At 42.1% G+C, this 12,947-nt stretch overlaps 1 protein-coding gene across 8 annotated transcripts in view; it reads right to left on the minus strand.

The window, feature by feature from the left end:
* Positions 1–12,947, minus strand: part of SPATA5 (spermatogenesis associated 5) — a 184,412-nt gene extending 171,465 nt beyond the window's left edge. For 7 of the 8 annotated variants that reach the window (XM_048943100.1, XM_048943102.1, XM_048943104.1 and 4 more), the window contains exons 1-9: positions 12,828–12,947; positions 12,421–12,545; positions 11,445–11,602; positions 9,061–9,119; positions 7,298–7,930; positions 5,615–5,744; positions 4,899–4,955; positions 3,929–4,052; positions 2,405–2,660 (exon numbers count right to left, since the gene is read on the minus strand). In XM_048943100.1, coding sequence (XP_048799057.1) covers positions 2,405–2,660; positions 3,929–4,052; positions 4,899–4,955; positions 5,615–5,744; positions 7,298–7,930; positions 9,061–9,119; positions 11,445–11,602; positions 12,421–12,545; positions 12,828–12,942 — 1,657 coding nt within the window. In that variant the 5' untranslated portion in view covers positions 12,943–12,947. The remainder of the gene's footprint in view (positions 1–2,404; positions 2,661–3,928; positions 4,053–4,898; positions 4,956–5,614; positions 5,745–7,297; positions 7,931–9,060; positions 9,120–11,444; positions 11,603–12,420; positions 12,546–12,827) is intronic. The other variant, XM_048943101.1, reaches the window with a different exon arrangement.

A 12,947-nucleotide genomic window follows, 5' to 3' on the forward strand; every position in this document is an offset into this window, starting at 1 on the left:
TTGATGAACTGGAGGCAGTTCAGAGAAAATCAACAGAAGTTCTCAGAAGGCAGGAAGGGCTTATTTATGAGGAAAGATTAAACGAGCTAAATATTTATAGTTTGGCTAAGTAATGAATGAGGAGGTAGGGGACATGAGAACAGCCTTCAGATATCTGAAGGGTGTAAACACTAAGGAGGGAGAGACTGAACGTGTTATACAAGGATGTAAATAGAAATAATAGGATAAAAGTAAACAAGGAATACTTAGGCAGACTATCAGAAAGCATTCCTGGACAGCAAGCTGTCTTGGCCCACAGCACAGTTTCTGAAGTGAAGCAATAGGAGCCCACTGCTCGGCAAAACAACAAAAAAAGACAAATCACTGGAACACTTGCCACATGGAACAAGCCTGTGCTGCTACGGAGAAACTACCTCATAAAAGTTCTCTTTTCTAAGACTAACTCCAGTGAAACTAGTAATATTTTACAAGGTGTTGAAAATTTAATATAAAAATAGATTTCGAGAGCTTAAACAATAAAAAAAACCCACACTACTATGGATATTCCTTAACCACTAGCAATTTAATTTCTGTGTATGTAATGTTAGAGCAGCTGGGCTGTATTTTCCCCAGCAGAGGTCACTCCAAGTTAGCAAATGACAGATATTTAACAGCATGGCTTCAAACTTCAGGGAATATCAATGAAAAAGGACAAATCCTCATTCCCCTGTTCCAAGCACTGGGTTTGCATGCAAAGCTCCCAGATAGCAGTGCATCCTGCAGTCCCACTGGTAGGTGCCAGAGCTTTGGGTCTATACAGAACTGAGAAAACACTTAACATTCAGTGTACACAATGTTTAGAATTTGCTGTCTGAAAAGCCCTCTTAAAGAGGGTAAATATTTCCTCTTTGCAGCTGGATGAGAAAATATCCAGAATTCACAAGCAGCACTGAGGCTGGATCACAACTGGAATTCAAAACACAACATTTTTCAATGAAAATTTTAGATTACCTTAGTTAAGGATTTAATATGTGAGGACTGTGACATAGGCACACTGACAAACTCCCAAAAGCACAGTGGAAGAAAAACAGACAGGGAGCCTCTTCTTTTGCTGTTGGTTGTACACATTTGTCTTTAAATGAACGTTTGCTAACTTAGAACACAACCACAACCAGCAGAACACAAACACAACCAGCAGAAGAGCACTTTATGAGGCCTTGCTGTGTCCATACATATTTTTTTTCATCTTGATCTGTGCAAAGTCCACAAATTCTTATTTGAGAACCATCTCCTTAAAATTCTGGAAATTGGCAAGCAAAGATCTTGCCGTTCCCAGCGCCATCAGTGCTAATAAAACTTCTGTCAGCTTAATAGTTAATTCTGATGCAAGAAGTAACTGTGCAGGGTCACTGCCAGAGGAAGCTGTCCAAGTGCCAAAGGAAATAGAAGTAACCAGCACATACAGCAAATACATATTTGCCAACTATATGGGAGCAAACATGCGTAAGCAGAACTGAAGAGTCATATTTTGACTAGACTGCTTTAAGCAGCTGTTCTTGGGTATTCTCAAGGTCCAACACTTAAACCGTGTCGACACATTCTAGCAAAATGTAAGAACTGATACAGCGCACTTTCAGTATTTCGGCCAATGAAAACAGAGCTGAGCTTGTGTTTAAGCACTGCCTGGAACATACTGAACCCTTCTTGCAGGATGTGTGGATGGTTCCACAATGCTGTGCTGGTACCGGAGGCCAGGGGAGGCCCCCATGCTGTGCCCCAGCTGAGCTGCCTGACCCAACCAGCACACACACAGCCCCAGTCACAGGCTCCTGCTAACAGACAAATTACACAGAAGCACGCAGTACAGAATTAATCAACACTCAATGTCTCAGCATCTTGGGAATGCGGATCTGCAGGACAAGCTGTCCAGCCTAAGCAACACGGGATTTCAATCCAAGCAGAAAAATTCCTAGGGGTAGGTCAGTTAACTCACTAAACCACTAGAAAACCAAGAGACAGATATCAGGTGTCCCAGAACTGGCACAAGGGACTCCTGGTATTAATAATCTTAACATTCGTTTTTAAAATCAATAAATGCTCAAACATTTTCTGGGTCTGTGCAGGAGCAGACTGGTGTTCCTCATGCTCTGTGCTGGACTAAATTTCCTTTGACAGAAAAAAATATCAGATCTCATCCTTTCAAAAGCCATTAGTAGACTAGTTAGTGGATTATATATTTATTATTTATATATATTTATTATTTATATATATTATATATCTGTTAGGTAGCTCAAGAGGACTTAAAACATCAAGACACAGACTTGCAGAACTTTATATCCATTAGTGGATTTCTATTTGTTTTCATTTTTTTTAAAAAGAGGCTAACTGTTAAGGAAGATACTGAATAAGACACACAAATCCTTACCTGCCTCCTTGCACAAGGCTGCTAAGTCAGCACCCACATAACCATGCGCGCTATCAGCCAGTTGCATCATCTCTGCTGCCGTGAGAGAATGGGGAACCTTCTTCAGAAGCTTCTGTAGTATGTCCAGGCGGTCCTGGGCGTTAGGAATTCCTATTTCTATTTCTTTATCAAAACGGCCGGGTCTGCGCAGTGCTGCATCTAGCACATGAGGGCGATTGGTGGCCCCCAGTACCATGAGCTGCCCTTCACTGCCTTCCTGAAGACATCAAACAATGCAAAATATTAACTGTAAACACGTTTATAAACATATATAAATGTAATTTAACATAAACATATTTCCTACTTACTTTTCACAGCTCCTACACACATTAAATCCTGATGGTAGACCTAAAGGAGCAAAGCAAATCAACCCCTGAACTGTACCTGCAATTTAGCAATACCTTAGGTTTTATGTACATACAAACAACAAAAGAGAAACTACACTCCAAGATCCCCAAATCCCAGCATATACCTCTCTAATTCCCAAGAACTTGCTTTCCAGTATCAGGAAAGTAAGCACCTAGGAAAAAACAGTCAGCATTTAGGCTAGAAGGTAGTGCTGGCACAAGAACAAAAAGGTTTCAATAGATCCTGAACAAACAAGGTTGGGAGGCAAATCATTTAGGGTATAAAAAGCAACAGAGATGGCAGGTTACAGAACCCCCTGTAGGCTCAGTAGGAAAAGCAAAGTCAAAAATCCTAACTAGTTTCCTCAAATTCTGCTTTTCACATTCAAAGAGAGGCAAAATCAATGACGTCACTTGCACTGTCATTTGCATTTTGAGAACGCAGTACTTTCTCCATGGAAAACAGTCAGCAGTCTTTGCCAAGAGAAAACATGTTCTGACTGTGAACAATCCGTGACCGGTCAGCAAAAGCCACAATGCAGTAAAATAGCAAGAAACTTGCAGATTAAATAAACAGCAGAGGCTCATTTTTCATATTGTGGACAGAGTTCTTTTGTCTCTCCCGCTAGTAAACAGAAAAGAATGAATGACAGACTGGCAAATTTTATGGCCTTAATCTGTAATACACTAATGTGAATTGAATTCACTGTTTCTTCAGTAGGCTTTTGTTATATCCTACATTTTACTATGGCAATCTTAAAATAGTCATTGTTTCCTTTAGTAATGTAGACCACATATCATCAGAAATATCTTGATCTCTTTGCCAGAGCAATCAAATCAGCTAGTTTAGTTCGACAAGCTCGCAGTAAAATTTCAGTTTTGTCTCCAGAACTACAGAAGTAGAAGTCCAATGAAAGACCAGAAATGGAGAAAAAATTTACTTTCTTTTTATCCCACAGCTACCAGGAGATATTCCCTCCCTATGCCTAGCATCCAATAAAGCATTAGATCACTACATAAAGTTTCATCTAGGGCTATTTTCCCCTGAATGACATATCTAAAATTGGCTTAAAAGAAGTAAAATTATTTTACTCAGTTAGTTCCCATACACACTGATTGTCTTAATGAGTCTACTTACAGAGCCAATGCCATCCATTAATGTCAGCAAGGAAGCTACAACTCTCTTTTCCACTTCATTCTGAGCTCCTTCTCTCTTTGGGCAGAGTGCATCCAATTCATCTATAAATATAATAGAAGGACGACTAGAAGAAAAAATGGAAAAAAAAACCTAAAAATCTGTTAGGTAGCTCAAGAGGACTTCAAACATCAAGACACAGACTTGCAGAACTTTATAAGGAAAATATCCAGTTCCAATGAAAATTAATGAGCATCCCACTGCTTTAAGCAACTGAAAGTTTCAACACAGAGTATGGCACTACTCTAAAGGAGAACCAAAATGAGTAAAATATCAGATAATATCTTCAATGACCAAGTCACTTTACTCTCCTATGACTCTCTTCCAAAGACTCAATACCAATTTAGGGAATAAAAACACAGCCTCTTACTTGCCACCTACACAGATGCATCATGTGACAGCATTTTGCTAAAGTATTATCAACAACAACCATCTCAAAGTCTGCCTCAATCAGATCCAATAAATTTGCCACCATAATTGAAAGGCATGCTATATCCAGGACCAACACCAGCTCATCTAGAGCTAGCTTTCACATCCCAGCTCAGTCTTACACTGCTCTTTAAAGACAAAAGTAAAAAAAATTTGGATCCCGGTGAAACTCTGGCTCATGCTTCCACCTGCTGAGCTAAGTGCACCACGCACTAATGACACAGATAAAGCACTCTGGCACCTTCTGTAACAGACCCTTAAACAGAGTAGCATCCAAAACATTTAACAGGCATACTAGAATTTCACTGTTCCCCTTTCACTTAGCTCTATAGAAATAAATTTTTTTCCTTTTAAAGACCACTGCAAGAAAAGAAAAATGATTCAATTCAAAGATTCTTGCAAATGTTTTTCTTTTAAAACCATTAACTCTGGGAACAATACCGCAAAGAAATGAGCACGAATATAATTATCCAAAAAAACATACCGCAAAGAAGCTTCGGCAAATATCTGACGTAGTCTTGATTCAGATTCTCCATAAAACCTATGATAATTAAAACATTTTAATAAGAAATGGCGAGGCTTTTTTGTGTTTTCTGAGCAATTTAAATAATTACTGCTTGTGTGTTCCAAAAAGCCATAGCGCACCTTCTCAAAGTCTACAGCAAATTTATAAAGCACATGCAAATCGGAAATAACCACAAGGACAAAAAACAGGTTAAAAAGCACAAGGATACACCTATGTCCTAAATAGCAAAAAATCAAAACTGCACTTGGAACAATTTATGTCTGTGTTTTTAAAGAACAACAAAGAAAAGTCTTCCGGAGTCATTAATCTGTACACTGTCATCTATTAATTTCAAATACAATTCAACAAGTAAAGTAATTCAAATACGCATCAGCAACTAAAGTAACTCCTCTGGTTGCAGAAACAGCATGCGACTGCAGGTGCAGTTTTAGTCTTCTTTTTAATTCAGTCCATGCTTACCCAAATTTCTAAGCCAAATTCAATGAAACTCTGTTACTGCAACAAGAAAGAGGAGTCCTACTTGAGAGAAGCCTTTCCCATCTGTTTTTAACTCTTGGATGGCTAGCCTACAGCCAATTCAACAGAAGATGATGGGCCTCCAATGGGTAGATGCCCACACAGATTGTGGGCTAACGTATCTACAGAATTAATTAACATAAACTGAGTGGACTTACTTGCTTATTATTTCAGGACCATTAATAACAGTTACGTGAGCGCCAACCTCACTTGCAATGGCTTTGGCAATGAGAGTCTTCCCAGTACCTGGAGGGCCATACAACAGGACTCCTCTAGGAGGTGAGATTCCTTCAAACCAGCACATGCACACAAACAGAGAAGAGAGTCATTTGTGATAAATGCCTCATTTATCATTTGCACATTATGCTGCATTTGCACATTTTGCTGCCTCACAGTTATTACTGATTAGAACTTGATCGCAGCATTCACTTCTCTAGCCAACGTTATTCTTTTCATTTCGCTATAATGGCATTTTCAGGGGAAAGAGCTCTCTACAAGATGTGTGACACTTAGACGGGATGCATATTCAGCTTTTTTAAAGTCCAAATTATTTTGTTTAAAAAGAAAACATTTCAATTGTTTTATTTTCTTTCGTGGTTTTCCCTGTGTTTTAGGGGTTATTTTTTCCAAAAAATTATTGGTCTAAGCACCTCATCTTCACAAATGTTCTTTTTGAAGTTATTAATGACTCCTACAGTGCCATTATTCCAAATTTTCAACACCAGGAAGCCACCTTTCCTCCACACTCCAGGGATCTCAGAAATACCACAAGCCTGGACTGAAGTACTCAGCTACACCCTACAGCAGTCATGAAAAAAAAATGAAAAATACATACCCATGTGTGAAAAGGACAAACGTGCCCCTTTAATAGCAAACATGAAAAGCCAAAGCAGACAAAAGGATGCACAGAACATAATGGACACTGAAAGAACAAAATATTCCTGGGTCCAGCTAAAACTGGATACAAGCTACAGATGACCGCAGTGAAGTTAGACTGTGACCCCAACTGGAAAAGAAGATTTCAGACCAGCGAAGGCAAATTGAGAGAGTAGAAAGCCAAAAGCAAAAACTGAAAATTAAGAAGGTTCCCCCCAAAAGAGGGGACCAACTTTGGATGAAGTGCGTTGCCACAGTAACAGAGGGTAAGACACCTGATGTAGGCACAAAGACTGAGTCTTAGGAACACAAAAGGGCAAAACTGATGGGCTAATTGACAGAGGACAGGAATAGTGCCTTTGCAGACAGCCCACTTTCTAAGAGCCCATTCCAGCACACACTGCTCCCTCGTGTGGTGTTTCTGGTACCGCAGGATATAGAGCCACCTGGCAGCTCTGGCCTCCAGGGCAGCCCCTCTGCCTCTGCTCCCAACACTCCTGTGGTTGTGGAAGAAGCAGAGTCTGACTGGATACACTGGGAGCCAAGTGTGAAGAACCTTGCTGCTGAAGCAACATTTGGGTCAACACAAGAACACGTGGTGATGCTGGGGTTGGAGGTCAGAGCTGGACAGTGCAGGGAAGGAGGCTCCTCACAGCATCCCACTATTTGCTATAAACTCTGACTAAGCATATTTGAGTTGTCTTAGATATAGATACATGTTACTTTCCTACTGAATTACTTTTCACACAAGCTAACCACTACATCTTCATCGCAGCCATGCAGTACAAACTGTAAAACAGTTTGACAATGCTTGGACACACAGGTATGCTGGATCAGCACAACATAAAATTCAGTGCATATTTTGGTAAAAATAACTTGGTTTATAAGAAAAAAAAAAAAAAAGTCACATTAGAGGAAAAAAATTACTAGTATCAAGTGAAGAAAGTCAACTCTTAGCATCATACCGTAACTCTTGAACAATTCAGCTTGCTTCAGGGGCAGTTCAACCATTTCTCTAATAGTTTTGAGCTGGCTGCTTAAACCTCCTATCATGTCATAGGTAACTTGGGGTCCATGGTCACTATCTTCTTCTATGTTCGTCCTAGTTTCTATAAAATTGATTCTAGTTCTTGAAGAAATGTAATAAAAAGTGTCTGTGCTGCTGAATGCTCCAGGTTTGGCAGCCGATGGAAGCCTCTCACTGCCTTCTTTCCCAGGCAGCTCCAAACCAGCAGCCAAGTCTGCAGTACCCTCTCTGCTGCAGGCTTCATCTCCCTGAGAACCTTGAGCAGCAGCTGTCACAGCAGAACTGGGAGTAACTGGTGAACCCAGACACACCGGTTTGCATGGAGTGCTCGCAGATGCAGCCTCTGGATCTTCATCAATGTCCATCCTGCTGAGCTGTAAGGACAGATCCAGTGCACTCATCTCCAAGTCAGATTTCTCCAGGTCTGGCTCACACATCTCGCTGGAAATGGCACCAGCCTGGGCATGCAGCTCCAGACTGTCCGTCCCCTTCACCTTCATCACCAGCACATTACACAGTTTGCCATAGAAACTGAATGCCAGGAGATTTTCTGGTAAAACAACTTTCCCATCTGTGAGAGAATTGAAAAGAAAAAAAAAGGAGAAAGTTGATAAAAGTAATTGGTGGCAATAATTTTAGGATAGCCTTCACAGAAAATGTAAAGAGTAACACCAAATGTAAAATTAACACCACAGAAGGTAGTTCATAGTTTACATGTAATTTCAGGTAATAAAAATGATCCTTTTATACATAAAAAGACTGTACTGGATAAACATTTGTCATCATACATAAACTCTTGTACTAAGCCCATCATTACTTGAGCATTCTGAACTTCACACAGTGTGCACAGCAGGATTACAGAATTAATACTGTAAGATGTAAAAAATTTGTATTTGCTGTGTGCCCCATAGGTTCACAGTATTTCATATTCAGCCTTAAGCCTTGATCTACAGAAAGTAAAGTTTTATCTCTGTGTTGGCAGAGAGAGAGCTGGAAATGTGATCTTTATGCACCCTACGGGCACAGAAAAGCACTGATGTAAACAGGAGTTATTATTTCCAGCCAAATTCACAAATCTGGAATCCAATTTGTGTTTCCTGCTTCTTAGCTTGCCAGCACTGTTATACTATTATAACTATATATATAACTATATATATATATATTATAACTATACTATTCCTAAACCAGAAGGTTTTTACTGAGAAATTAAAACTTTGAATTCCAATACCTTGAAAAACACACTGGTTATATTTTTTCCTTACTTACAAACACTTGCTACCCAATGAAAAGTAATTTTGCTTATTTATTATCAACACATTAAAGATTCAGATCATGGGATTTCACACCAGTACTGATCCCTTATCTTGTTCTTAATGCATAATATTGTTCTCTTTTTCATCGCCACACAAGAGAATCCCAAAGTCCATCAGCCAGTAGGCCAACAATGGCAGCTCAACAACTGTATTTGAAACAGCCGTAGGTACAAAGGACAGAAAGAGCAGGATTAAGACAAGTTAGATATTTGAGTCATAGTAATATGACTTAGCCCAAAGAAGATCCCTGTGAGAAGAATAATCCCTTCTATTTCGGCATAAGCCCTTAAGTGAGAACAGAGAAAACACTCTGCTTTTCTGTCCAAAATGTCCTTCCACTGCACTATAAAAAACTGAATAGTCAAAAGAAAAGCAACAAAATTTATACCTAAGTTTCTCAGCAGACAGACTGACATTTCCTCAGCATTAATGCAGGCATCTTTATCCCTGTGGTAAGAAGAAACAATATTTTTTCAGTCACTAACTGCTACAAAAACTAGAGTCTATGGAAGCTATGCCACCAAGGCACGAGGACAATGAATACCACCAACTTTACACACTGAGATTTAACCCCACAACCGGAAGAGATAAATGAGCTCCTCTTTGGCTCCAGTAACAACTCCTAAGATATCAGTCACACAGCTAACAAAATGAGTGTTTGTATGTAATTTTGTTCCATTTTTCATACAAAATGCTGCAATAAATAACAGAGTAAACTACATTTACAAATTTAGATTATATATTATGAGCCCACAGGTCAGCCCCTGTAAGAGAACAGCATCACCTAAAACATTTGAATCAGATGCAGCAGCTGCAAATAAAATTATGACCAAGAGAGGGAGCTCCAAGCCTAGAAATAAAAATCCATGTGTCAGTTTCAGAGATCAAAACAGTAACTTAAGGGAATGAGGCATTCTGCTATCAGAGGGGAGCCCTCAAAATGGCACAGCTGCTCCTGACAAGCACACACTCAATTGCACTGCTGGGGTCTGAGACTGAAGGTTGGTTTTAACTGGAAAATAAATAATGCATGCAAGCAAATCCCCAGAGATACAAATTTTCAGAGAATAAATTATACCTGTAAAGCATCTAGAAAAGTAAGAAATTCTGGGACAACGGGATTCCATTTATTCTTTTAATAACTAATATTCTTATCTGATGGATTGGCTGTAAATTTACAGTTAACTTAGTACATATCAACTCACTGTAATTTACTACAGTGGTTTGCAGTACATCAGTAGGCTTAAAACAGACTAACTCCTGTTTGTATGTGTCCTCTCCTAGAGCCATTCTAGAAAAACCTTGATTTATGTGACTTTTAATTTGAGGGCGCACTGTGCATAGCATTTCTAGGAGCCCAAGTAAAGGATTCTGGCACAAAATCCTTCTTCAGAAAGAAAATTCTCCCTTTGAAACAGTTTCAAAAAGAATTACAGTTATCCCAAGTATTTCAGAAGTGATGCCTCTGATTTCATCCTTATCACAGGTGCACAGAATATCCAGAGCTGGAAGGGATGCACAAGTCCAACTCCTGGGTCTGCGCAGGACCACCTGAAATTCAAATCCTATGTCTTTTATAACCAAACTGTTTGCAGTAACAATCAAATATTGCAATATCAAATCAAACTTCCTATAGGACTAAATTAGCAGTAGCAAAAATCTGCAATGACATGATTTTTTCATTTTCTTAGAGAAATTACAGGTGTTGGGAGACTTTTCAAAGTGATTAGAAAACAGCTTTATTTAGGAAATAACCATAACCAGATTCTGCATCAACCCACATGCTGACTGCGGAACGTTAAGTCAGTGACAAAGATAAGAAGTCATTCAGCAGACCAATAAATGGCTAATTTTTCAAAGCCTTTGTAATTTCAAGACAGCCTTAATCTGCACTTTCTGCTCTCCACCCTTGGTGAATTCAGAGGGGAAAAAAAAAAAACCCCTTCTGCGAGAGTTTCCAGTTAAAAAAAAACCAACAAACATTCCAATAAGTAAAAGCCACACACATCATAGATGAAGCTCTGAGGGCTCTCCCAAGCCTGTCAGCCCTCCACTGCCCCAGCCATGGCACAACTTCTCACCACGAGCTCCTCAGGAAGCAGCTTGTAGCACAACCTCCAATGACAACAGCCACAACACAGGCTCCTTCTGGTTCTTTCTAACCTAACATCAACACTGTGCAGAGACCATCCTTGGGCCTTACATGTGACTCAGGAGCTTAAAGAACCCACCCTAACTACACAGTCACAATCTCGCTCTCCACAACAGCATTAATCCTCCCTCAGCTGAGATCTCCTCACGCTGCAGCTGACCCACTCTGCTTCCCACACAGGAGGCAGCAGTTAGCCACCAGGTATTAAACTTCAGCCTTCTTCATCCCTCAAGCATCTGTGGATGCTTAATTTTCAAAGAATCGCACGATACCCTGAGCTGGAAAGGACCCATAAGAATTACCAATTCCAACTCCTGGATCCATACAGCACCACCCAAAAATCAGACAATATGTCTGAGAGTGCTGTTCCTTGAACTCTGGCAGCTCAGGGCCATAATCACTGCCCTGGGCAGCCTGTTCCATGCCCACCACCTTCTGCTGTAGAACCTCTTCCTAACACCCAACCTGACCCTCCCCTGACACAGCCTCATGCCATTCCCTTGGATCTTACATACTGATTTCATGCAAGCATGAAAGGAAAATGGTACCTTTTAAGAGTGTGCAGTGCAAAGCAGATGCCTTGCAGTATGCACATTGGTAGGGGACAAGATATTCCATACCTCATCTTCACAGCAACTTCCTCTGCTTGGATGACCGCACCAGTCACGGGCTGTACGGTGATGGCATCACCCACACTGACTCTCAGGCTCTTCTGTGTGGTGTCACTCAGCCCAATCTTCCCACCTGGGAAGCCTGAAGTGGGCCAGGCAGTGCAGACCTGGAAGAATCATAGAATCGTAGGTTGGAAAAGACAACTAAGATTATCTAGTGCAACCATCCACCTACCACCAACATTGCCCGCTAAACCGTGTCCCTCAGTGCCACATCTACATGTTTCTTGAACACCTCCAGGAACAATTATTCCATCAGTTCCCTTGCCTGTGCAAGTACATCACCAATCTTTCAGATGTTTATCCCAATGTCCAACCCAAAACTCCCCTGGTGCAACCTGAAGCCATCACCTCTCATCCCATCACTGTTAACTGGCAGAAGAGGTTGATGCCAATTAACACCTTGCCACAACCTCCTGTCAGGCAATTGTACAGGGCCTATAAAATCTCCTCAGAGCCTCCTCTTCTCCAGACTGAACAACCACGGCTCCCTCAGCCCTATGTGAGTGAAGTGCTTTAGACCCTTCCCAGCTCTGCTGCCCTTCTCTAGACACATTGTAGGGCATGGATGTCTTTCTTGTAGTTAAGTGCCCAAAAGTGAACACAGTAACTGAGATATGGCCTCATCAGTGACAAGTACAGGGAGACAACCATCTCCCTGGTCCTGCTGGCAACACTACTTCTGGTAGAAACCAGGATGCCATTCAAAGCAGGTTCAAAGCAAACAGCTGTCAGCCGCCCCACATGCAGTTCTCCAAAGTAAGCAATATTAATAAAAACACGGGCTGAGGAAGAAGGAGGATTAGATTGCAACCCGGTTCCACAGAGGGCTAAGGTACGAGTAGCTAAGGTACCGAGTTTCCCAGCGGACGGAAACGCGAGGGCTGCCCAAAGAAGGCGCACAGTATGGAGGGGCCTCACCCACCTCCTGCTTTCCTCCCGCCGCCGTGAGCAGCACCGGGCGACCGATGCAGATGTTGGCGGCCTTCATACTGTTCAGAGACAGCTGCGCCAGGGCTCTCCGGAACATCTTGGGGATTTTGTCATCTTCTGAAAGGTTCGGGAAAAGCACATCACCGCTCTGCACACGGGACACGCGCCGCACACCCCGCGCTCCCACACGAGCACGCCCGCAGGCCGCGCCTCAGCGGCACGGGCCGCGCACAGACAGAGCGCGTTCCTGTGGCACCGAAGGCCGGGTGAGAGCCGGGCCCGCGTGCCGTTTACCAAGCAGACCTCACGTCTGCCGCAGCGAAAGGCCGTCGGTGCCGACGCCGCTTCGGGGCGGCAGATCCCGGCTTCGGGGCCGCTCACACCGTCTGGGCCGCATACCTGCCTGCACCGCCTCGGCGACGTGCAGCAGCGGCGGCCCGCCCTCGGCCCCGCCGGCCAGCGGGGAGCTCCCGCCCGGGGCCGACCGCCCCCTGCTTCTTCGCCGGGCGGCCATGCCGC

Source organism: Lagopus muta, chromosome 4 (assembly GCF_023343835.1).
Source record: "Lagopus muta isolate bLagMut1 chromosome 4, bLagMut1 primary, whole genome shotgun sequence".
In the NCBI taxonomy this organism is placed as follows: domain Eukaryota; kingdom Metazoa; phylum Chordata; class Aves; order Galliformes; family Phasianidae; genus Lagopus; species Lagopus muta.